Here is a 26,452-nt window from a genome sequence, read left to right on the forward strand (position 1 = left end):
GCACCTGATGTACAAGAAAGAATAAAATGCTGTGGCAAGAAACACAGTGGTTTAATTTTAGAAATAATGTATTTCATGCATAACATTTTGCATTCTGTCGTGACTGCTAGCTCTCAAGTAGAGCTACCACAGAAAGAGCTTGCAGACAGCCAAGGTAAGAGACGAAAGGGAATTACAAGAAGCAGATCCCTGCCCTGCCTCCGTGAACAGAGCCAGCCAGGCACTGTCAGATCCGCACACAGAGCAGGGCTCTGAAAGCAGTGATTATGCAGTAACCCTGAACAGCACTGTCTGTGGTGTGGTTAGTTGCCTCTAAAGACCAACAGAGAACGTGGCAGAGGGGAGGGGGCATGAAACTTCGGGGGTTAATTTTCCTTCAACACTTCCTTCGCAAACCAGTGGAGAACATACTGCCGGAGAAATACTGCAGCTGGATCGTAAATACCAATAAATGTCAGACTGATGCTTCTGAGGGGGTTTGTAGTAGAGTTTATCAGCAGTTCTGTTATCGCTGCATGAAATCTCTTCCCTCAAACTCGTTAGTCTTGCTTGTGTATTTTTAATGCCTGTTGGCACAATTCTTCAGAAAGCGGCGGGAGATGATGTAGATGCACTGAATGGATTAGCCTTCTGGGACTCCCACAGCAATGTGTGTGCTATTTCAATCTATTTTGATCTGAAATGGATTTAAATGTCTTTAAAACAAGCTAGCAAATCATTGCGCTAATTAAGCTAGATAGCACTGTGCACAGCAACCAGTATTTCTGACTCTGTGTATAAAGGCCTGATTCTGAGCAGCCTTGTAGGCTGTGTGATACCCAGCTTCAGCCTCCAAAAATATTACAAAGCAAAGCTGCTCTCTTGCCAGAAGGACATTACATCAGTCAACGCTGAGCTTGTATTTAATAAATGCTAAGCAATAAGAATCAGAGCTCAAAATGTTGTTCTTCTTGATGCTTCACGTGGTGAGATTCATGCTGGCAGAAGTGGGGAGGGCAGAATAAACACATTTCTACAGCCTAATGCTGAAAAAGGGCCTTAAGGCCTTGTGTGAACGACCCCCACCCTAAGGGATGAATTCCATATAACGTAGTACCCCATGCTGTCTTGTGCCAAGCACTGGAGACATAGAGCGTCTCTTGGCTGGCCATTTGCAGGCTTTTTGGTACTCATAGTTCCTTCAACTGAGATTTTTTAAATTTCCATTTTTACAGTGGTCTGAAGTAGGGGAAAAAATCTTTCTGGATTTTCTTACCTTCAGGTTCATGGTAATAACTACCATGATTGTTATTATCCAAAGCAATAATAGCAAGAGCAAATGTTGGGTGTAGAACTACAGCTTTTTAAGAGCTCTGTTTTACACAAAGAGGTATCTATTTACAACGTTAACTCTCCCAGGCCAGTTAATTTTGTCTGTCGTTGTCATTACAGTTTATCAGTTCTCCTTTGCAACCAGAAGTCATCAATAAGGCTTAAAGCTTTGTTCAGCTGCTCAGTCTCAGTGTTTTGTGTGTTTTCCTGGGGCTATGTTTTTTAGTTGAAGTTCTTTGTCAACACAGTTGATGCTGTGACTAATTTGGCTAATTCTGCAAGAAAGGATTACGCTTGGATCGCGCGTTGGTATTTTGAGTCTCAGTAAGAAGTTACAATGAATGAGGAGTCTGGGTTAGGCAGACGGTTGAGTGGGATGATACCTTTTGGCCTTCAAATCAATAGGACGTATGATTCAGGCTTAACTTCTGAGCCAGTCTTCAATGTCTTTGAGATGATTTTGTATGCAGAGCACCCCGTACATCGCTTATGAATGTGTCTTGGGTAAATGGGAAAGCTCCTAGCGAGGCTTTCACACAGAGGCACAGAGATGCTATTGGGACACTGCTGCATTGCCAAGTTATTCTAATTTAGCCAAATCTCACAACCGCTGACATTTTCTCGAAAGTATCATATTGTTTTAAAGAAGTCACATTTATTATTTTTTTGAAAAACAAAACAAAAGAGGAAGTCTGTAGTCTTCCTTGCTGCAGAATGAAGCTTGAAAAAGTGATTCCAATAGCTACCTCCCATCCCCCATACTACCCAGCGAGCAAAGAGAAAGGACCCAACATTATGCTTAAAACACAATCCTGCTGTTGGGTTTGGATGGTGACACAACTGGGAACTCCTTTCAGCCTCTGAGAGAGCATCATTTGCTCGCCCAGCCCAGTCTTCCAGGTGGGCTCAGGGCTGGCAGGGCCCAGGGTCATGGGAGAGGGCTGGCATCAGGAGAGGAAAAAGGCTGGAGACGTTCAGGGAAGAAACTAGAGGAAGCTGTGATTTGGGTCAGAGCCCCTGCCCAGCGTGGGCTGCCTGGGCTGCACTACTCTTCGCAAAGGGCTAGCTGCTCAACCTGTGTGTATAGTAATAAAAAATGCAGGTTTACACGGTCTGCCATGTGAGACAGGCAGTTCAGATACTAGTACGTCACCACTTCTCTTATCAGAGGGCAGCAGCCAATTTCCATTACTATTTTTGTCTTTTATTGTGTGCAAATACGTAAGGATTTTAGTGTCAGCTTTAAAATGCCACTCAGAAGGCCAGGGAGCACGATGTCTTATTTTCACCAGTCCATCTGACGCTACTTTTACGAGTGAGCCGTATTGCTTGTACAGAACCTGAGCAAGTTTTTTAAGATGGCTTTTTTTTTTTTTTTTTTTTTTTTTTTTTTAAGAATTGAATAGTTGCAATTGTTGGAGAAAGGTGCTTAGGTACCGCATTAGGAATTTGCAGGATCAAAGTAGCAGTTAAGATGCCAGGGAACTCGTCCAAATCACAACATAGCTGATATTCTGTGGGGAATACCGGGCTGTTCTGTATACAGCGCTCTTGGCTCCACGTAACTTAAAACCCGCAGAATTGAAATGATTACAAATATCAGGCTAAATCTTTCAAGGTGTTGAGTGCCCACAGCTCACGTTGGGCTGAGCACTCTTTTACACTGTGGCCCTTTATGCCGTGAAGGTAATGCAAAAAGCACTCAGCGGCAGCAAATGCCACTGGAAGCCCCCTTTCAGCATCAGACCTAAGCAAAGGAGCTTGGGTGCCCATTCTCCCGGCAATAGGCAGCACCTCTCAGGAGCAGGCTGGCAGAGGAGTGGCTCTGGCAGGAAGGCTCAGTGAGTTGTGAGCTCAGTTACACAAAAAATGTAGGGGGCGGATTCTGCTTTTTTCTTTTTTCTTTTTTTTATTTTTTTAACCTGTGAGAAGCTGTAGGGATATCTGCAGGGCTTGAGATCTGAGCTGCAAGTACAGGGTATGAAACTCTCTCCATCCTGCAGGCAGTGCCAGTGCTCAGATCGAATTCAACGAGGTGAGGAACTCCCCTACGTCCTCGCTGCGCTGGCAGATGCATCCAGTGACTCCTGTCCCCTCTTGGCCTGTACTTGGGGAATGTCAGACTCGGTAGTGGACTAGGCTTCTCCTTTCCCCAAACTTCACAACTGGTAATGAGCTGAATTTTCCTATCCAGCTGCTGCAGCTGGAAAAAATACCAGAGAACTAGATTATCTTATTTTCAAATAATTTACTTGGAATACTTAGGTTTCTATTCAAAGCATTTTTTAATTGCTCTTCTATTTTGAAGGCTTAAAAAGGGCAACGGGTGTGAAAATGAAATGGCATGAACGAACTCCTATTTTCTCTGAGAGAACTAATTTTTTAGGTACAACGTAAATGTATTCTGTTCTATATCATTCTATTTATGATTCAGCCATAAAAAGGGACATTTTTTCCTACTTAATAGTAATAATATTGTCACAACAGTGGAGTTATGCCAGGCTTCTGAGGAGATGATGCTTGTGTTGCCTTTAAGTAGACCAATAACATGTTTGGAAAAGAGGCGAAGATAGGGAAGACATGATTCATGGTTTTGGAAATTAGGAAGATCCTTATGTAATCATTGTCTCAGTTTTAAAACTTGTACAAGTCTTTTTTTATAACAAATAAATCAACAGAAGCCTTTAGTTCTTTTTCAGTACTTCATAGTTTGTTGTTTGGGTGATTCTGTTGTTGGTTGGTTTGGGGTAGGCTTTTTGTTTGTTTGTTTTTTCTTTTTTTTGTTGAATCTGGGTGAACTTGGTGTTATAGAAGTTGGCTATTGATTTTAGACAGAATTATACAGAATTTAGAGAATGTATAAAATAAAGAAACCATTCGACTCTAGTTATTATCTGCATGTTAATGAAAAGTTTGGCTAATAGTGAAAGAGTTAGGTAAAAGATTTGCTTTGATTGTAGTGTATTGGGTTTGGGTCTAATTTCCATGTGTTTATGGCTGAAGGATGGGGAAGGATAATGCTTCATTTGTAGGCTGGTATTTTGTGTCCTGTCCTTTACCCACAAACATTCTCTGCTTAAAGACAGATTTCAATCAAGTGTGACTGAGTGGTAAAAATATCAAAGCTTCAAAGTATAGGTGAGGAAAGTCTTTGAATTAAATTTCCCCTAGCAGTTTCACATCACAATGGCTAATTTGTAATGGTCAAAGCTAGCAGCCTGCATGTTCCCCTGCAAGTTTTCCGTGGGAGAACAGAGAAAAGGGCAGCAGGACATGAATTTTATAAATATTTGTGGTGATAACAGAAATCTTGGCTTAAGAGGCAATACACGATGAAATGCAAATCATAAACCCAGCTTTCATTAGCTGTTTCATTAGCTGCTGATGATACTGCTTATGAGAAGATGCAAACGGATGGTACAGGTGGACAGCTGCATACAGACTCTCCCTCTCCTGTTAACACTGGCAGACTCGCTAGTAAATAGAAAATTCTGCATGTGGTACTGCTGGGTCTCTGTCCAGCAGCTCCACATCTCCACATCCAGAAGGTATGGACCACCTTTCCTCTCAGTTGCCCTGACACCTGGTTCAGTAGCCCATGCAGGGTCATTTCCATTGCCACTTGTGCACGACACAGCTGCTGGGGAGCCCAGAAATGTGAAAAAGTTTAAGCCAAGATGTAAGGAAAACCTTAGCTGGCTCGAATGAAGGGTCTAGGCCACAAAACCAAGCCACAGTCCTTCCTCCTTCTGCAAACATGCCCTAAAATTGTTATTAACCACGACAGCCAAGGGCCTGAGCCCATTTCTTGTCTGTGAAGTGGCATCTCCAACACCGTGCAGCTCTGGGTCACCGCCACCTGACCTGCCATGCCCCAGACCAGAGCGTTACTGGCACTTAAAGGCTGAGCCATTCGCAGCCCCGTGTGCTGTGGCAGTGGGCCATAAATTTAACCTTGACTACAATGCCCTTTCCAGAGACTGATCGTGGTATTCTTATTATCTAATGAGTTTGTCATTTCCTGTGCTAGTTGTAACACAGCTGAATATTTTCTAGGTTACCTAACCAAACTTCTGCAAAATCATACCGCCTATGCCTGCGACGGGGAGCATTTGAGTCTGCACTGTCCTCGGCATTCGACAATAAGCATTCAGTCAGCATTTTACGGGCAAGACTACCAAATGTGTGGCACACAGCAGCCTGAAGCCAGGATGACAGAACCCATAAACTGTGTGGCACCCACCTCCCTGCAGGTATCGCATAAAGCTGTGTATATTTCCTTCTGAGCCTTGCTTTGAAAACCCCGTTCCCAATGTTCCCTAAAATAACCAATTCCCTTCTAATCAAGGACTTGTCATGACTCAGCAGGCCAGCCTTCATCCATCACACAGGCCCTCCTTATTCCCAGCAGAGGATACAATCAGTTCACACATCGGGGTTACAAATGCACTGAATGAGATAAGCATGGAACAAGCCAAACTCCTACCACGAGGCTATCTTCACTGACTGAAAAGGCCCCATGAGTTAAGCAACAGGGCCTAAGCACTTCTGTGGCTGTCTACATTTCCATAAATACATGATTTGTATCAGGAATATCCTATAGCTTGTTTCCCGAGCCCACTTGAGTGTAGGTTAAAATTATTTAGGTTTCATAAATTATTGCTTTCTGCCATGGTGACTTTTTCAACAAGGCTTAGAAGGCCTGGCTTCCACTGCTGTCAAAGGCTTGTTTCATCACAGTGAAAATTACAGTGTTAGGCCCAATTCACTAAATCATTGGAAAATGGGTTGTCAGTGGAATCTAAATATGTTCTGTCAGTGAAGCTGTTGTAAATGCTTCACAGAAGCTTTGATGAAGCTGGCAACATTAGTGCTTGTAGCTGACACATGGCTTTTTGTCAACAGGGAACGTCTGTTTCCCCCACTAGTGAGCTGAAGAGTTTTACAGAGTGGTTTGGCAGTAATATCCTCTCTCTAGAAACAATATTAGGCCACAATTTCTGAGTGTGGCTCATCCATGCTGTATTGCAGCTTCTAAAGACATTCCAGCCATGACCTATAGGCCATGTGAAAGTACAGCCCTCCTCTAAAATCGGTAGACCAGATGCATCCTTGAGGTCATTTTACTGACTATAGTGAAGAGATACCAAGGATTATTTGGGGTCTGTGAGTCTTGAGTGCCTTTGTGAGGTCTCCTTGGGCAGTTTTTTTCCCTTGAGTATAATAAACAGCATGGAGTAACAGTTGTATAAACCATCATCATCATTCAGGCACTGTCACTGATCAAAGACACGAAAGCATTTTGACAAGACCACAAACGTGAGAGATACAAATGCTCTGCATCTCAGGGAGTTCCAGCTCTGTCAAGGAGAAGAGACACATCCTGTAAACTGATTTCTTAGAAAAGAGCACCAGTGATCTCATCCTTCCTCCCCTTCCCTCTGGAAACACATCTGCAGTCTGCATCATCAGGCATGATGCTGCCCTGCAGCCAAGAGGAAGCATAACAGGCATTTTATACAGTGACCTCCTATTAAAAGGATCACTGCAAAGTTTGATCTGTCCTGAGATATTAATAGCCCCGGGCTGTCTCATTACGATTATCATTGTTTGCTTTCGTGGTTGCGTGCTTTTGCACAGCAACATGATAGAAAGTCTGACTGCTCTTTGCATTAAGAGAAAACACAAACAGATGCACAGGAGATGATTCAGCTCAGGTACAAACAGAAGGTGACTCAGTAGGGGACATCCATCTCCCCTTACTGAAGTTGTAACTCTATTTCACTGGCCTGTTCTAGAGCATTCCCAGTTACGGATGAGTTATTTGCATGACTTGCAACTTTTTAAAAGAAGAATTGAGCAACAAAATTGTCCACTGTGCTTTTCCTTCCCTTATAAACTTTTTAGTGTGCACTTAATGCTCAAAAAGTGTTGGATGAAAGTCTCCTTCTACCCAGGGGAACAAAAAGACAAGAGTGTTATGGGATCACTGCGTTGTGCTGCCAATGTGTATCATTTCTGCTTGGGAAGGATGGCTTCCAGGGATGACAGGAGAGATTCAGCCACTGCCAACTATCTGAGCCTGGAAACAAGAGTGCAGCTTGTGCTAATCACAGTGGTAAATTTGTGATCTGGCCTCTTGATATGACTCAGACCCCTTCCGATGAGAAACAAGGCAAAAATTTCCACAGATTTTCTGGGAAGTACCTAAAATGATCAGAGAATAATGTATTGCAGTTACACCTGCTAAGAGCTGTGTGACCTAGAGATGATGCCCTCCTTACTGCAATCCGCTGGGATTTTAAACATCAAGAATCATGGGTACAACAACACAGGCTGCACAAAAACAGTCTACAGACAGCCTGCTCTGAGCAAGGCTCTGAAGGTGGATAAGAATTTATTAAGTACACTGCTGAATTTAAACTGTTTTTTTTCAGATGCTTTGATGTGTGACTGGATTAAAGCTGGACAGAGTCACTTGGGGCAATGTCTTCATATTTTGTAACTATCACAATCATTGCTACAGCTCCAAAAGCACTGGTGAGGCAGGAACAATAGTGCAAGCATTAGAAGTACTCTGTTCTTTAGCTGGACTTGGAGGAGGTCCACGTGACCCTCTGTGTGTAATGCTGGTGACCTTCCTATTGTCCTTCGGCTGCTACTCCCAGTAAAGCAGAACAGTAAGAACCACGGTATATTTCTGGGAAAATAAATCTGGTGTAGATATAGCTTTAAAACAGCATTAAAAAAAAAAAAAAAAAAAAAAAAAAAGAGAGAGAGAAAAAAAAACAACAGGTACCAACTAATAGGTTTAGGATAGAAAGGCGTATCTGTCCTGTCTTTCCAAATCAATTTTGAAACTGAATCAAGTGGCAAGTCAGGTAAATAGGCAACTAAGCCACTCATTAGACCTCTTTCAAATAAAGGTATTGCAGAGCACGGTCAGGTAAACTTAAGGAGATCGAGATGAAATGGTTAAAAAGGCATCTTTCTGAGTTACCGTACTTCGGTTGGACATCACATTCCCATAAATGCTATCGGGAAGATGTGCCCGAAGTGCTAGAGGCTGAGCATGCACTCAGGGCTCTGAGCAGGGTCCCAGGCACTGCTGAGGCCGTGGTGGCACGCAGTAAGGCCTGGCTGACTGGTGGGGGGCAGAGGGAAAAGCAACAAGCAACAGTGAATCAGTAACATCCTAAATTGCCACAGACATCGCTGCTATGCGTGTGTTACCAAAAACTTGGCCGTGGCTCAAAGCGGAGAGGCTGCCTAAATCCAGTGATCCAGATGTTTTATGTGTTTATGGCCCAAAAGCTGTGAAAGGATGGTTTGTCTGCTGTATAGAACAAAGTACAGCTAAGTGTTGTCGTTGCTTTGTAGCTTCATATCTTGTTTTCAAGACTATCCTTTTTGCCCGTTGTTCTAGAAAGTACTGGATGAATGCCAAAACCTGAGATCCTGCCAACTCCTTGTCAATAGTCGGGTTTTCGGACCTGATCTATGTCCAGGGACCACTAAATTCCTCCTTGTCTCCTTTAAATGCAAACCTAGTAAGTAATCCACACCAGGAAAAGGTGTTTTTGTGTGTTTCATTGTTTGTTTTGCTTAGAATGCCGCTGCACAAGGCTTTGCATAAATCCATGTTAAGTTTTACGTCTCTTAGATTAATAACAAGTTGTTTTTTCTACTTTACTTCAGCCTGCCATTGTGCTTACAACTCCACTGTGCTTGCTGCCAATGTAATGACCAGCATAATTTGTCAGAATCAGTTGTCAGACACCAGACTTGAAAGGAAAAATGTCTTGGAAAATATTTTTAAAGCCATGTCTTATTAGAAATACAGAGCTGAACAGCAAAAACAGATGTTTGGGTTAAGGATCCAAATGATGAAGCTATCGTAACAAGTAGTATTAAAAATGCTTAAAAAGTAGGACCAAAGCTTTCAAAGATCCTCGGTTTACTACCTACTGTTTATAAAATAATGACTGGAGGATACACTTGCATGGTTAATTTTATAGCAGGATTACCTGTGTCCTAAACAGGTAATTGACATTTGTATGGAAAAGGGACAAATCCTGCCTCAAACAGAATGACCTTTGCAAACACAAGAAGAGCATCAGAAAAATTAAGACAGTCACAATGAGGTTTCTTTTTTTTTTTTTTTTTTTTCCAATTGTCTTTTCTTGTTGCTATTATGTATGAGAAAAAGCCCCAGCTGCCCAGGGGCCCAGCTTTTCCTGGCAGCTCATCTCCAGTCTGGCTGAAATGGGTCCCAAAGCAAATACTTGAAAGAATCTTAGAGTTTACATTTTTAATATATTACAATTACTGCATTATTCACAGTAGATTTGTATACTGTAGCTGTACCAGTTCTCATTAGAAACCTCCTTTTACTAATTGAAAGTGGACTGGGTTCCTCTTTGCTACTTTTAAAATATTTTTTTCCACTAGAAGTGAGTTAAAATGAATGCCTGATATTCTCTGTGACCCAAATATTACAAAAGCTAGTCCAAAGTGTATTTAACAGCAAGTGCTGCCTTCAGAATTGAAGCAGAGTCCAGGTCCAGTGTAAATTACATGATTTATTGGACGGGAAATTTATGTTTGTAGGTAAGATAACAACATTGTTACACTTGGCTATGGGAAGCATCCTTACTCAGGAAATCACTTGAGCATAATTTAAGCATATGTTACAATCTCCTCACCTTCAGGTGGGCACTTAAGTAATTGCCCAAATCCCTCAGTTTTTCATCTATTTAGGAATGTTGCATTTCCTGCTGTTGCTGAGGTCTCTGTTGTGTTTTTACCCTGTGCCACTCGCAGGTTTGTTCTGTAGCCTCCCCAGCAATCCCGAAGCATGGCTGAACAGAGCTTTAGGCTGTCAGCCCTTGGGTCAGAGCTGCTCTTTTCTTGGCCTGATCCCCACGGGCGTACACTATGGCAGGTGTTTCTGCAGAAGCAACAACCTGCAGCAGGTTTACTATTCTTAAAAAAAATTCTTTTTTTGACTTCAACTTGTGAGTGACAAAGAGTTCAAATGGAATAAACTGGATTATTACCAAGAGAATTAACCCTTTTTCAAAAGTCTGTTCTGTCCTAAACAAAATAATCTTTCCTTTGCTGAATAGATAGGAGTTTTTCCCTGCCTGGTTCCCCTAGCCCCGACACCCACACTCTGCTCCAGCAACACCTCTCAGTAACAATAAGATTTCCCTTTGCTCCTGCTTAGCTCAGGAACCTCCTTTCCTGTTTTCACATTTCTGAAAGACAGCAAAATGGAGCAGAACCAACCCTTCTCCCCGGCCCCATCTGCACAAAAGGATGGTTGGCCATGACCCTACCCAGGCCAGGAAGACCTGAGCAGTGAAATGCCGCAAGCAGAGAGGTTGCTCAGGCCAACTGGGGACCCCTTTGGCCAGATGGCAGACTCCAGCCAGATCCCAAGCTGGGATCAGCCGCCCTGCCCAAAAGGCCACCTCACTGCTTCCCTACCCCATGTGGGGAGAGCCACCAGCCCGCCCGTGCCCCCTGAGAAAGGGAGGGGGATGTTTTTCTCGGGCTCCTGTCCATGTGTCTTTGTCAGCCAAACTTTCAAAGCAGCCCTTGCCAGGTCGGGGAAACCCACTGACCATGGTGGAGAGGTGAAAATGCAGCTGAGGCCTGGCTTGGCACACGCAGGCCGTGCCCAGGGGCTGTGCTGTGGCACCAGGTGATGCCAGCCAGCCATCCCCGTGACTCGTGAGCGGCCTCAGCACTCCATCAGGCATTGGGATAGGCACAGAAAGTGACATTGTCCTTCAGGGGCACGAAAGGAAGGGATGAGGTTTCTCCTACTGAACAGTAGTGGAAAGCAGGCCAGGAAATCAGGCGGGAATGGGGGTGGCTGTTCCACCGGGAGAGGAGGTTGGCAAAAGTTAGTATTTTCATTCATTGTTAAAAGGAGCTGGAGGCTCTAGATACTCATAAGGGAACAATTTAGTTGGAGGAAGCACTCTGCTTTGCTATTGGCTTTGCCTCTGGGTGTAATCGTGCCGCATATCACTGACAGCACAACTTGCAGAAAAGCTGTTTTCTGTCATGCTGCTATTTGCTACAAGCAGTCCAGCTGAGAAAGTTGCCTCACGCTACCGTATTGTTATTTGCTTCTATTTTAGCTGAATACAAAACCAAATCGGCCTGTGAAAACCAGGAACTGAAGCTCCACTGTCAGGAGTCCAAGTTCCTCATGATCTACTCTGCCATCTACGGCAGGCGGGCACACGAAGAGAGCGTCTGCTCGGCCGAGGCGGAGCGCATCCCCCCGTTCGGTATGTGACCATGCTCTGAACAGACCCTCCAAGAGGCTGCACAGGGAATTGAGGGCACAGGCGGGGAGAAAACTGCAGGCATGAGAGCATTGGCATCTTGGAAGTGCCGGTGATTGAAACATGAGAGATTATTTCTGGAACTCAAACAAATTGCCTAGCACAAGGGAGAAATGAGTAAGAAATGTAAGCAAAGTAATAACCCTTGATGTAGTTAATCAGTTCTTAATATGATTAACATCAAAAATTATTTCTGTTGGCTCTCTTGAGCTTAAGTGACTGTATTAAACAGCAGCTGCTGGCCTCTCATCTTCCTCCAGCTTCTGATAATGATCAAGCAACCCGAGTGGCCCAACACCTTATCTCACAGCTACCTTCCACTTTGGTTTCTGCTTCCACTGTCTTTACTTTCCCTTAAATGCAGCCAGTCAGGATGAGGTCCACAGATCAGGGACCGTTGCTTTAGATGCTGTTGTTTGACCAGACTCCAAGACTGTAGTAGCATGCTAATAAATCAGATGTGTCTGGGACTTCTCTTTGGCACCAAGTCCAGCAGGCAGGAAATGTCCTGTGTATGTAGCACTGAGCTCTTATCCCCCCAAGCAGGACGAATGCATGCAGGCTGCCTCCTGGGGCTGCTCTCTGCCCAGAATTGTGATGGAGAGCTGGTGAGAGGATGCTGTTGGACAGGCCAGAAAAGTGCAGGACTCGTACATACCACCACAGAGCACTGTGTTACAGTGTCAGAAATGTTCCCTGCCGCTGCTGATTTGCTAGTACAAGTGCATCCCAAAGAAGAGAATATTAATGATGCTCGATTAGTAATTAATATATAGCCAATATAGCAATGTTGATAGAATTTTAATATCACTTTGGTCACGGTCTATGAACACTGTCAGACTCACACCATTCCCTTTCAAAAATGTGAAAGAACCCAAAACATCACAAGTAGTTTATGGTCTTCATCAGTAACTTGTCATCGACTTCAGTGTGTAGTCTCAGCTGGTGTATGACTGGTGACTCAATTTTTATCATTAAGTATTTATACTTTTATATAAATTTATAGTAGCACATGGTTATGAGGGTGCTTGATGTTTGTATGAATGTGTTCAATGGTTGACAGCGAAAGCGTGAAGGTAAATTTGCATGCTGTAGAGAAGGCCAGCACAAGATCTGTGTGTTGTTCACATCCCTTCATACCACACAGGGAAGGACTTACATGACTGACACCAGTCCTGTCTGTGCAGAGCCTGAACTTTACTTACTTCTGAGAAACGTGCTACAAGTGAAATCTATAAGAAGCATTTCTGAACATCAAGAAGAGATCAATAATTAGTCTTAAAAGCCATTTGTCTGCAAGCCAATGTTTCAATTTAGTTTTATAGGTATTAAAAATGTATTGGCTGAAAATTGTATTCTGTTCTTTTACAAGAATTTATTTAAAATCACCAAATCTGTGTTTCATATTAGCTGTCCTGTCTGATCCTTCACTGGGGCTTTAGCTCTAGATATCTGTTCTACAAAGGAAACATTTCATCAGGTTTCTGAAGGATCCATACATCCTCCATGATGATGGCCTTGACTCAAAGCAGAGAAGAGAGAGCTCAGTTGATGGAGAAAGGCTGCTACCGTACTTACTTCTCGCACTTCATTCACCTCTGGGAATTGCTCACTTGTCTATGGTGTCAGTCCTTACAGTTCACAGATCATACTACTACAAATCCTTTCTATATAAAGTTTCCCCATGTAAGTAGATGAAGAGTTTGCAACAATGACAAATTCTGTGCTGTCACTGCCTGCATATAAGCAACTCCTGGCTGTTGCTGTTCTTGTGCTATGCAAAGAAACCTAAAACAGAGGTAATAGGAGAGAGCATAAAAGCTGAGACAAACACAAGGTAGATCTGTAGAAGGTAGATCTTTATGTGGGTTTCCCATTACTTAATGAAAGTAGCTGGCCTCTTGCTCCATGCTGCCAGTAACCCCTTGCAGTGAGCATAATTTTCAAAAGCACTTATGTGGCTTGGGGAGATAGATTCAGTTATCACAAGGGACTGAGCACTTAGGAGCCAAATCCAATTGACTCCAGTTCTATCCATCTGGAGCTTAAATCTTATTAATGTGGTATCTGAAGCACGATACAGATGTCAGTGGGTGCATAATAAGACTTTTTAAGTGCTTGGATACCCTTCTCTCAGAGAAAGCAATAATAAACTGAGTGTCAGCATGATTTTAATGATTTGAGACAATTTAGAAAACATTTCTACTGCTCTTCATTCCAGAGTCAGAGCCCATGTACCTGTATATGTTTGCACCAAAAGCTAAGTCTGCTTCATCTCACATCCATGTTGTTTCTACACGTTTGTTCATCCTGGGCTAAAGACAGTGCTCAATCCTTTCCATTTCTTTCATTGCATTATAGGGAAGCTGTTTTGTTGTTGTTGTTGTTTTGTTTTGTTTTAGTACTATGCAGAATAGAAGTTGTCTGTAGCTTCTCATGACATGCGTAGGAAATCTCTGCTGAGTTCAGTTTTGCATCAAGGCATACTGGATGAGGACCTGCTAGGAGGACTGGATATCAAATTAATTAGATGCTCACATGCAATATAGCTGGTAAGCAGTTACTGACAAGCAGCAGCTTTGAACTGAGACAGATGTATTCTGAATTATCACTTTTCTTTGAACAATCTATCAAACCAGCTGACAGATTTCCAGAGCTATGCTTCAAAGGCAACACAGGAAGATGTATAATGTCTTTAGCATAAAGGCATTTCTCCATGTAGTAAATAGAGTATATAAATCCATCACTGTTATTGATGACATCTGTGTAGCCTCAGAGCACTTGTGGGATTGTGAGCCTCAGCTCAGCATTCAGCATGACTGCCTCCCCCTGGGACATGTTTTCCGAGCCAGTTCAATAATCTAACTCAGGTGCCATTGCTGGTACAGAGGAGGAAGATGAGCAATGGGGCCGTGGTGCCTCCCCTGCTAGGTAAAGACCTGGCAGAAAAGTTTTCTTCTGGTCTGTTTGGGTTTTGCTTACCCTTGGTGGTGGAACAGCTTTAGCATGAGCCTATGCCAACAGAAAAGCCTACACAGGATGGGATGTGGGAGACAGACACAAGTCCCTGTTCTCCTTCAGACAAAGAGAGCAAGTGAAATACTGAGTACAAGAAACTCTCTAATGTGCACTGCAGCCAATACAACGGCACCACTTCAGTCCCAGGACTGATACCTAATTATATGTGTGACTTCCACCTTTTGTTTCCAAATGTCTTCTACTTTTGTTAAAATTGTCCAGAAACAAAAAGCTGCACTTAGAATGACTCATCTTGCTCAATGCAGGTCTGGGGAGGGGAAGATTAATAAAAAAAAAGATGGTATTTCCATGTATGATCAGTAAAAAATATTTTTCCTGTTTTTTCTCCTTCACCATCAAACCGAAGGAGGACTTTTTTACATATTTTACATGTTCTCCAACTTGGCATCAGGACCATTCATTCCTGTGAGTGGACACAGTTGCCCCCTTCAAAGGACAGCACATAAAGTCTTGTCTCCAAGTATTTTAGGGTATTTTGCCTTCAGGAAAAGTTTCTTCTGCAAAGTAAGCTCTTGCCAAAAGTAGGAGAATTCATTGAAGCTCGGGGGTTTATTTCCATTATAAGATCTCTGGATCTTTGCAGGAAAATCAAGGACTTCAGGCAGTGTCCTGCTTCTGCAGCTGTTCAGTGACTGGCACTGTTAGGAATCCACAGGATTTGGAGAAAGTAACTTCCGCGTTATGCTAAGATTATCAAAAAGCTCACAAGAAAACTGAGATTTGTTTTGGTTACAGTTCTGCTTAGCAGGATCTATTGTGCCCAGCAGGTCTCCAGCAAAGCAGGAGCCTGTAGCAGTCGGTTCCTCTTCTGATATGCTCTCTCTTTTAGATTTGTGCTAACGTGTATGAGGAAAGAGAAAACTTATTGGCCAAAGGAAGCTAAAGAGTTGTGCCAAAACAGGTTGCCATAGAGAATATGAAGAAGGTTCGGGCCAACAAACACTTCCCAAATCATAAATTACTCTTGTTAATACATGAAAGTACTTGAAAGGAGGCTTGGTAGTAGGCAACCTCTAGCTGCAACTTGCAAGCTAGAACACCAAAACGTAATTCCCAGAAATCTTACCTGGATGTGCACTGGCTGGTCAGGTACGTGCTTCCACAAGTGGTAGTGACCAGCAGAGCCCAAGAGTGCCCATCTGCACTGCTGGAAGGTAGGGTCCTTTCCAGCACAACCCTCTCTTTAACCCGTTTCCGTTCCGGGGAGAGTGAAGGGGTGCGTGTGAGTGTGTGTGTGTGTGTGTGTGTGTGTGTGTGTGAAGAATTCAGGCACTCCCATCACGGCTGTCACCATGGCATGACTTACCCTGGGGCTGGATTTTGTCTAATCCCCTCTTCCCGCTGAAATGATATTCAGGTAATAAGAAGGGGTGTTAGGAAGGAAAGAGAGACTTCCAAAATCCTGTAGATGCCTTCCAGCCCAGCACGGTATCGCAATGTCATTATATAACAATGTTTTGTGATATTGTGATTTTTTATTTTATTTTTTGTATCAGTGTTTTGGAATTCAATGGGCCTGCATCTGTTACTCACCAACAGTGACTGAAAAGCTTGTGGCTCCTTCCCATACCAGGGGGTGTATGTTCCTCCTAGTGTGAGCCAGTCCCTCGTAAAAGTCTCTTGAGAGCAGCTGTAAGTGAAGTAAGGGTACAAACAACTGAAGTCAGATCTGGAAGCACTTACGCACTGATGGTGTGGGTGGGGTAGATGCAGAGGCACGATTCTGTAGCAACACCAGGGCTCAGGGATGTGGAGAAGCTTCACATCTTCCCTTGCAGCTTCTGCCACTGCTGCCTCGTCACTTTGGGTGTGGGAGACAACAGGCAGCAGAACCTTAGGGGTGCAAAGGTGGGGACAAAATTGCTCGATTTTGCTTCCACCACAAAATGCCTTCAGTCAGCTCTGTCTGCGTGCAGACATCAGACATGAGAAGATCCTTGTCCGTGTCATCCTTGATAAACTGGGAAAACCAGGAGGTGTTTTGGCCTCAAAAGAAGCCATTCCTCCCCTTGGCCCCAGCAACAATTGTCAAGACAAGGCTTCCCTAGAAAGAAAGCAGCAGCAGGAGAAGAAGCAATTGTTGGAGTGAAATAAAAAAAGATCAGTCACCAGGTAACTTTCTGCTGAGGTGACTGGGGAAGGTCACATTTTGCTGAGCAGCTGTTTGGAGGTGCTTAAAGCATGCTCAGACACAAAGCATTTCATCCATCAATGTTTCTCTTACCAGCAGTTGAGGGGTTTTCTTGCATATAGGTTCTTCTAGCTTAGATTTTTGAGCTGTTGGGAAAAGTGTGCTTGGCATTCAAGTTCAGAGTACGATAAGGAGGTGAATTGTGCAAACCCAGTGCTGTGAGCTGTTGAGCAGTAGGAGTTTGGTCCCTGCTGCCACCCGAGGAGCAGGGAGCTCCCCTTGTGCCTTCTCCTCAGTATTGGTGCTGGCAGATAGATCCCTCGCCCCGAGCCTAGGCGGGATGGCAGTGGGGTTTTTGCACCAGATGCTCACAGGCTGAATTCCAAACTCCGAGCTACTCGTAAGGAAATCCAAGAGCCTCGCAGCAGGCACAGGAGGTACAGGTGGCAAGGAATGGCCTGTTCTGACAGTAAGTGGTGTTGTTAGCATATCGTGCCGCCTTGTTTGCTGACAGAACGTGGACCTGGGATATAAAGGTATCAGCAACGCTTTTCCTAAGTGTTTTTGCTAGAACCAGCAGTGCAAATGGCCCTTCTCTGATGCGCAGGCAGGACCCTGTACGCCATGCCCTTGCATAAATTACCATGTTATTATGGAAACTTTCTTTAGGAGCTTGCAGCCCTGCTTGCTCCAGAACTCCATGGTTTCCCCTTGTCAGTTCTTATCCCCGGAGCTGATGGTTGGGCTCCACAAAGCACAAGCCGTGCTGATGCAGTAGTGTGAAATCTTTGCTTTCAGTCGATTCTAAAAGCAAGCTCCTTATTCTTTTTGCTGGTAGGCGTAGCCCACAAAACATAAAGCCCTGCAGGCCAGCAGTTTGGGATGAAAGCAGCTGGGCCCTAGCGTCGAAGCGAAAAGCTGTGGTGGGGCTCCTCCTTTGGGTGCCCCAGCCCTTCAGCAGCACGTTACTTTGCGTGTAACGTGGATCTGCGTTCGAGACACATCCCTCTTGTGCTCTGGGAGCGGTGACGTGGGAGAAGACAGCCGTCAGTGGTGTTGGGAGCGGCTGTGCCAGGCCGGGGCTGCCAGCACTTGGCACAAAAGGGCCAGCCCTGGCTACTCCATCACCTGCAGCTCTTGTGTGGCAGGATGCAAAGAAAGGGAGGGGAAGCTCTTACGGCCTGAATGGAGAGAAGCTTTGAGCAACCAGAAGACAAATTGCTGCTCATTAAAGCCTGCGTGATTTATGGCACGTCATTTGCATGCCAAAACTTTCCTAAACAAAGCTAATTAGGGAGCTGAAAGAGCCTTTCCTCTCCAAACAAGGCTTTCTGCTCCAACTATTAAATAGCTGCAGTCGGATCTGATAGTGTCCTACTGTGCAAAGACCCTCTCCTCGGTGCCCGTATCTCCATGCCACCCATAGAAGCATTTCAAAGGATCCTCCAGCACTGGTGGTAAGAAACAGGCAACTCCAGCGGCAAGGCATGAAGAATTGAGCGTTTTCCCAGCCGTCCATCGCTGCTTTTTCTGCCACTGCTGGTGGATGTCACCAGCCTTCTAGCGTGCTGGGAAAGTGCTTCTCAAGAGGCCGTTTGTTTTAAACAGATGGTACCAATTTAGCAGGGCCCATAAATGTACGCTGAGTTCAAACATCGCTTAGATGTTCAGGAAGAAGACACAAGACATGTTTATGTTCGCCTCCTGATTTGTGATTTCTTCAGGACCGCTGACTGCTGATTCAGGACTGGCTGCTCACTCATGGACTCAGAATTAATTTATTAATTAAATTAAGTATGGAGTGAATCGCCTCCTCGCTCAGACGCTGCAGTAAGGTGTTTGACCAGAAGGGTCCCTAGCAGGGAGGTAGCAAGGGCACAGACAAACCAGACAGAAAGAAACTGAACAATTTTTGACCGCATCACTAAAGGCCAAAATCTTCCCGAACCACAGATAGCTGTTAAATAGTGTTACAGTTGTAAATTGCTGGTTTTGTTGTTGTAGTTATGGTTCTTTCCAGTTAACGTTTGTGCTGTTCTGCAGAAGCAAGCCAGCCTTGGTCTCCATTCACACACCTGTGACACCAGCCAAGCCTTGGAAAGTTCTCCAAAACCCGGCCTGCCAAGATCCTGTGGGCACATGACGGCTGGCTCCTCTGGTGGAGGAGCCAAATCCAACACGAATATAGGTGATAAGGAGCTATTAACTCCCAGAGAAACAAGAGCAAACATCTACCAAAGGCAAAGTGAAACATGTACTCACTGTAGCACTGAATTTGTAGAAAACCATCAGCATAACAGCCGGCTGTGAGTAGCTCGAAGGGCATTATGTAGAAAACACAAGTCAGCTTGCCAGACTGCCGTTGTGCTCCCAATCCATTCAGCAGTTGGACCTGGTGATCCTGAGGCTCTTTTCCAACCTGGATGACTCTGTGATTTATGAATCATCTGATAGTTCCTCCTGATATTCTTCAGTTGTTTTCGTACTTGCCAAAATACGCTACTTAGCTGCCTAAAAATGTCCACCTGAATATATCCTTAGTTAGCTGAGATCTCCAGAGGGACTAAAACAGCAGACTTATTTAAGCAGAGATATCCAGTGTTTTAAATCAGCCTTCCCCACCTGCCCAGGAGACTCCTAGGACACCCAGGCCTTAGGTTTTTAGGTCTCCAGAAAGACAAAGCTGCTCTCCCCCAAATCTGTCTTGAAAGCTAACCCCCCGGGCCCTTCACCAAACATACAAATCAGCCCAAGGAAGACTTAGAATAAGAAATACCAGCCATCCATAGAGGTCGACCAGATGGGTGAGGTAACGCTGACTGGAAGTGGGCAGCTTCAGAAAATTATTGCCTCCCCCAAAACCTGTGCCTTCTGCACACTTTCTGTTTCGAAACAGACACAGGTATTTTTTTGCTTGATGTATTAGGGTTTAGCACATGTGGATACTGAGAATTCAGTCGCATTTAAGACATGCCTTCTTTTCTTTAAAGCAAGGTTTTAAAAGGTTGCTCCATCCACGGCTCTCCATTGGTAGGGAGAAGCTGGGCAGCGGGGGCCCTCTGCACACACACAACGTGTCATTAGGCACGAGCACCGTGCAGTGGAGGTGCCTTTGAAGTCGCTTTAGGCATGTGGACTTGGCTTGTGGTAGCAGCCCGACTGGAATAGTGTGGCATTTGGTGCGGCAGGAAAAGTCAGGGGTCTGCCCAGTTAAACATCGAGCCCGGCCTGACCTCTTGGCCGTGGCGGAATGGCTCCCAGCAGCACCGGGCTGAGCAGGTCGTCAGCTACCTTCATACACCAAACATCGCTGTTGTGGTGCACAAAAATTGATCTCACCTAGCTGGAATTGAAACTGGGCACCTGGTCAGACCATCGTGATAACCCAGGGAGACAGAGAGAGAGACCTGCAAACAGGATTGGATCTCCTTTTATTTGCAAGCTCTTCTTAAGGTGAACCAGGTGGAGAGCTGTTTGTGGGTGCTTGGTTCTTCCAGGCCGTGATGAAGGGAACATAAATGACATCCAGCACAGCACCTCGTTTGTAGGTTGACATGGATCTTGCTGCAACCTTAGCACGCACCTGGAAGCCAGCAGGAGGCAGTTAGCTTGCTGCAAGTTCACATTTTCTTTGCGTGCTGAACTTCCTTGCATTCACAAATCCTGATGCCTAATTCTGAAATCCCATTTAGGCAAACATAGCTGTCCGAAACTGAGAGCAGATGTGTGTGTCTTGTTGTGCCCATAGCAGCTATTACTTCTGATCACACTGCTGGTGTATATTTATGGCATGTATTTTTCTTTCAGATTGTTTGTCTTACACGGCGTTGGAAGTTTTATCGAAAAGGTGTTACGGGAAACAGAGGTGCAAAATTATTGTCACTAGCCAGGATTTTGGAAGTCCGTGCCTACCTGGAGTGACAAAATACCTTAATGTCAGCTATGCATGTGGTAAGAGCACAATCGTTTTAAAGCCTTTATTTTGTTTGCAAAGCAAAGCAATGCCAAACAATGTGCACATATGGAGACACACACACACACACACGGGCTTCTGAAATCTACCCTTCCTTAACACAGGAGTTTTGTGACATGGCTATACCCAAAATATGTGAACAATCCCATGGGTAGAGCTGCACCCAGTGTAAACTTTGCCGTTAAGTTGTTGTGTTTTTTCTTTTTTTCCCTGTAAAAATGCATTTTATAATAAAATATTAAGTATGTATTATAATATCTCACGAAATGCTATCAAAATAAGATTCTGTTCTGCAGAATCCAGCTACAATGGAGCTAGGAAAAATAATCTGCTGTTGCCTGCCATGGGTCCAGGTACAGCAGTGCTGTGTACAGAGCCCAGTCCTGAAACCTGAGTCACACGAGCACACCTCCAGCCTCCAGCCTTGCAGAGGGATTTCCTTTCTCATGGGCAAGGTCTCACTAAAATAAAGGTTGGAGGTTATAGTTCCCTTGCAGGACTGAAGCCTACTTCAGCTCAGACAAGAAGGAAGAGTTTTTCATTTTCTTTATTGTAGCCTGATATATTTACATCATGTGGAAGCAGAGTTCCCTATAGTTCTTCTTCTCCAAAGCGAAGGCCATGGGACAGCAAAGTGTAGTACAAATGAAAGTGAGGGAAAAAAAATGACTGCAGGACTTCAGCGCAGTGCCTTGTGTGGGTGTTGCATACTTTTAGGAATGTCTTTCTTTAACTGTGGGCTTGAACAAATATCCTCAGCCTCTGTCTTCTGCTGCTGGCTAGTCGTGAGGTGAGTTGTGACCCTCAGTGGTGGCTGTATATCACGCCCCTGCACCAACCAGGGGATGTGCAAAATCTTTTTCACCGAGTTACTGCTCTGCTTCTGGGACATGCTTTTGGGAACAGCAGTGTGGGGCTGATCACTGTGTACCTGAGGATCAGGGGAAACAGAGCCCAGCTGTCTCCTTGCTGGTATGAGGGAATTTCTTTTGTGGTCTCCTGATGTAGCTGTGAGGTGAGGGGCACCACAGGGACTCTCCTTGTGTTGTTGAGGAGAGCTGGGGACCTGCCTTCATGCTCACACATAACGTTGTTGTGCAGTTGTCTTCATGCCGTAGTAACTTTATGAATGAGTTAATGGGATCCTGTTTAATTAAAGATAGTTGTAACAGATTGCACTCTCTCACGCATCCATATGCTGGAAGAGAAGTGTGTGTTTGTTTGCAGTGAGGTTACGCGTTCTGCTTTGTAGGGAAGTGGTTTTGCAATAGGATAACATGGATAACAAATACTGCTCGTGTGTGCTGCTGGCACACCTCGAAGACTTTTTCTTCTGCCAGATCCTCCTGAGCTGTGCAGTCTAAAGCATTAGGCAGTGGTTTGCAGGTCTAATTGTTCTATAGATCATCTAGGGAAGAGGCTGGCTGTAGTCCAGAGTGACATTTTACAGTTAACTCCTACTGGTAAAAGGAGAGGCTGGTCTCTCACAGTGCCGGTGCCTCAGTGACCTCCCTCAGCATCACCTCGTGACCCCCCCCAGCATCACACTCACCCAGCATCGGCCACGTGGAGGCTCAGAGAAAGAGGCTACAGCGTGGGGATGCTGCAAAGTGTAGGCAGGGGATGCCTGCACCTCATTTTCTGCCTTCCAGGTCAAACTCTACTCCAAGGAGCCAGGCCTGCGAACGCAGCGCGCAGGCTGAAAGAAGGCAAACCGACCCCGTCGGCTGACAAAAATACTCTGCTGCTGGAAAACAGTTACGAGTTACGGCGGTATACAAGCCAAAATAGAAATTAGCTCATTCGGCCCTATCGCTGTTGGCTTTCTGTTGCAAACAGGAGCAAAAAGTCCCAAAAAATTCCCTCATCGGGAAGGGAAACAGATATGACTTGGAGCCCACACACAGAAGAGTGCTGCTCAGAAAGAAGTGCTATTTTTAGTTGTTTTTGCAAATGAAAACTATGCTGAGCCCCAAGCCTCGGTCTCCTCTGTTCCATTTAACTCTCTTTAACACTGTTTATTGGCAAATCTTTGTGTATAGCATAGAGGTGAGCTTCATACTTGAAATTTCTTTCTATTTTTTTTTCTCCTGCAAATCAATCATTCTGCCTTCACACAATACAGGGAGCAGGTGCCAAGACCTGAGTACCTGAAGGGCCCATTCATCCCACACACAGTACATGAGCTCTCAACGTCTGCACGCTGTGCCTTCTTTTAGCAATTTTACTTATTTTAAGAAGTATGTGAAAACTTCTCAAGGGAAAAAAAAATAAATGCCACGAGAAATGGCATACCCAGAGCCCTGCCAGCTCATCCCGAGCACCTTCCACTCTGGGACCACTTTGCAGAGCACTTCACATGAGACTTAAAACAGGCAAAGCCTGAGGTGCCACCAACAGAAACCCAATTAATGTTCGACATAAACACTCCTTTCCTGAGCAGGTGACCGAGCCCTGGCACAGGCTGCCCAGAGAGGTGTTGGGGGCTTCTCCTTGGGGGTCTTCAAAAGCCACCTGGGCATGGTCCTGGGCAGCCTGCTGTAGGAGGCCCTGCTTGGGCAGGGGTTGGACCAGGTTGGACCTCCAGAGGTCCCTGCCACTCCCAGCCATGCTGTGATGCTGTAATGGGATTAGTAGTTAACCAGAGATCTGTTTTCCAAAGCTGACAGTGCACCGTTTGCCTTTCTTCTTTCCAGTTCCTAAATTCATCCTCACAGCTGTCAACCCCCTGGTCAACGACAACAAGTCTTCCGTGAAGCTGAACGACGGTGAGCATGGTAATTAAAAAACAATAATCGTTTACTCCTCTCCTTTGTCTTTGGCTGCAGTAGGACAGCAGAGGTGGGTGTGAGGGAGGGGACAGGAGGAGCGCTGCTGGGACAGCATCTGCCCTCCTGGCTGGGACAGGATGGGGCCAGCACGGCCATGGCTTGGCTGCCACAGCAATAGAGGGAAGGCTCTGCTGTCCTCTGTCTGTTCCTTACACTATTTCTGCTGCCCACTGTATGTTCCTTACACTATTTCCAAGGAACTGTGAAGCTTTGCTTCAGTCAGCCTATGTGTCATGCCAAGCAGGGGCTGAGACGTGCTGAACTTTGACTGACAGGGATGTGCATACCCGGCAGTCCATAAACAGTGCACTGCTTTCTAACTTTGACTGAAGGATGGGAAGAGTAAAAGTGCAAGTGCAGTTGGTTCGTGGTGAAGGGTCTTTTAAAAATTACACCAACACCTGCTCCTCCTAAATGCAAATAGAATGAACGATGTGGCTAGTTTGTTATGAATGTTGCACATTCACTACCATCACTAACTGCAGTGCCCTGCAGCAACTGGGCTAAAAAGTCCACTGGACAGGTGTGAAACCTAATGAAGTAAATTATTTCAGAAAGCCTAATGGGAACAGGCAAGGGGTTTCACTTGATAGTAGATCCTTTTTTAAAATAATTTTGCTATTTTCTATATACTCAATATTTTCAATACCTTAATTATTTGCTGTTTATATTTGATTTCAATATTTGTTTTATTAAATCATCAACCATCATGTGGTCTAACGTTCTGCAAGGTTCCTATGGCACAGCGCTGTCCTGCCTGTGTTTTAGTCAGACTCATTGGTACAAATGTCATAAGAAGAATATCACTTTAGTGGCTTCGTCATCTACAACGTGACTGAGTTTGCTTTACCTCCTCTTGTTGCAGGTATTGACATTGATCCAAAGGAATCCAGGCTTCCAAAGAAAGATGGCACTATTGTTAGCAACTCCTTGGCTACATTTGCATACATTAGAGGTAGGAAAAAGAGACAGATTGGTTCATTATTAGATTGTGGCATTTTGGAAGGAGTAAGGAAGGGGAGGATCACCTCAGAAGGTCGCAGCTGGAAATCCCGTATTTATAGTAACAGTATTGTTGCAATATACTCGCAGTCTTGTGGATGGGACAATCACAGCACAATTGACATTTGTGGAATATTTTCCATCTCGAAGGATCCAAACTCTTTTTGGGACTGCAGCCAAGATTTTTTTTTAATGAACGTTTTCAATGGGGGCTGTTGGTTGTTCAGTATTTTTGAAAACCTGGTCCCCGATCTGGGACCAGCGCTGGAGACATCCATTTTTGGAAATGTTGGTTTACATGCATGGAAGGATCATCGAGGAGCAACACATAAATAAAAAAATCGTCCCAGCCATCGCCACTATGAGCCGTGGCAGGTTTGTGACTTCGCAACACTAAGGCAAATTGTGCTGAGGCCAGATCTGTGAGCACCAGATCTCTAACACCACAGGAAAAGTCTCATGAATTTTGGAAGTGAGCAAGGGGCTGGCATTAAGAAGCAACTTTAAGGCTTCAGCTAAGGTTTTGGCTCTTCTAGAAAAACAGCAGGAGCCATGCAGCGGTCGAGTTGCTGCCTCCCTTGCTGCTATACTGGGACGTGATCTCAGCCTGTACCGGGAATCACAATGCTCCCTACCAGCCCGGGCTGGAGATGCTGCTGTGGTTCCTCGGAGCAGGGAGTTGCTCTTCCCATGCCCTCTGTTAGTGAGAGTAAGACCCATTTTGGCAGGGCAGCTGGAAAAAAATGGTATGCTTCTGGTAGGTGGTTAAGAATGCTAACAAAGTGGTGGGATAATGTTGTTATTTTGTGATGTTTTCAAGAGTCCAGGATTTTTGCACAGTAATCTGAAGAAGCAGAGACAGCACCATTCAGTTCCCCAGTGCAGGGTGTTTTGGGTGCAGGGCACAGCAAGCGCCCCCCACATCCCCTGCCCACAAACACCCACATAATGCAGGACTCTGGAAATGACAGCTGGCTTTTTTGTAGATAGACTTTGGCAGAGTGTGTGAAGTGTTTAAGCACTGGATTTCTAATTTCAGATCACCCAGAAAGAGCTGCTCTACTGTTTGTGTCCAGCGTTTGTGTGGGATTAATCCTCACGCTCTGTGCCTTGGTGATCCGCGTGTCCTGCTCTAAAGACTTCAAGAAATTGCAAGGAAAGAGGGAGCACCTGGTGCCAGAAAGTGATGGAGCAGACGAGAACAGTGAGAACGAGGAGGAGGACGACTCCTCTGAGTCGGAGCTTCAGGATGAACTGGCAGAACTTTACAGACCTCCTTACTCAGGTTATAACTCAGCAGAAGCAGCGGATCTGGCTGAACGGATCGAGCGCAGGGAACAGATCATGCAGGAAATTTGGATGAACAGTGGTTTGGATATGACACCACCTAGAAATATGAATACATTTTATATTAATGAACAATAAATGGCTTATTTTGGATGACACCCTAGCCTTTTTTTTTTTTTTTTTTGAAAAAGAAATGTACCTTCTGTGAAGGAACATTTTTATCAGTACATATAATTATTTGTAAAGTAAGAAGAAATATATGCAATAAAAACAGAGCTTCAAACCCTTGACTGTCTATAAATCATTCTGTGGAAAAACACTTTTATAAAGTCTCATAGTTTTGGATTATATTATAGATTGCTTTTCACTGTATTTTTGGGCTCAATTGCCATATGCGGGTTATGAAATATTAAAAAAGGAGAACAATATTTGAGAATCATAACATGGAGAAAAGCCTTCTGCTTTAGGACATAGCACTTGTAACCAGGTAGTGTCTTGCAGCCCATAAATTACA

The 26,452-nt window shown here is 44.6% G+C and overlaps 1 protein-coding gene across 5 annotated transcripts in view; it reads left to right on the top strand.

Annotated features, from left to right (window-relative positions):
• EVA1C (eva-1 homolog C) overlaps window positions 1-26,096 on the top strand; it is a 34,193-nt gene extending 8,097 nt beyond the window's left edge. For 4 of the 5 annotated variants that reach the window (XM_084539023.1, XM_084539024.1, XM_084539025.1 and 1 more), the window contains exons 2-8: window positions 5,368-5,564; window positions 8,738-8,861; window positions 11,466-11,618; window positions 20,653-20,796; window positions 23,515-23,595; window positions 24,515-24,604; window positions 25,691-26,096. In XM_084539023.1, coding sequence (XP_084395149.1) covers window positions 5,368-5,564; window positions 8,738-8,861; window positions 11,466-11,618; window positions 20,653-20,796; window positions 23,515-23,595; window positions 24,515-24,604; window positions 25,691-26,076 — 1,175 coding nt within the window. In that variant the 3' untranslated portion in view covers window positions 26,077-26,096. The remainder of the gene's footprint in view (window positions 1-5,367; window positions 5,565-8,737; window positions 8,862-11,465; window positions 11,619-20,652; window positions 20,797-23,514; window positions 23,596-24,514; window positions 24,605-25,690) is intronic. The other variant, XM_084539027.1, reaches the window with a different exon arrangement.
• The last annotated feature ends 356 nt before the right edge of the window (window positions 26,097-26,452 follow it).

The sequence above is a fragment of the Aythya ferina genome (genome assembly GCF_964211825.1).
Source record: "Aythya ferina genome assembly, chromosome: 1".
Lineage (NCBI taxonomy): Eukaryota > Metazoa > Chordata > Aves > Anseriformes > Anatidae > Aythya > Aythya ferina.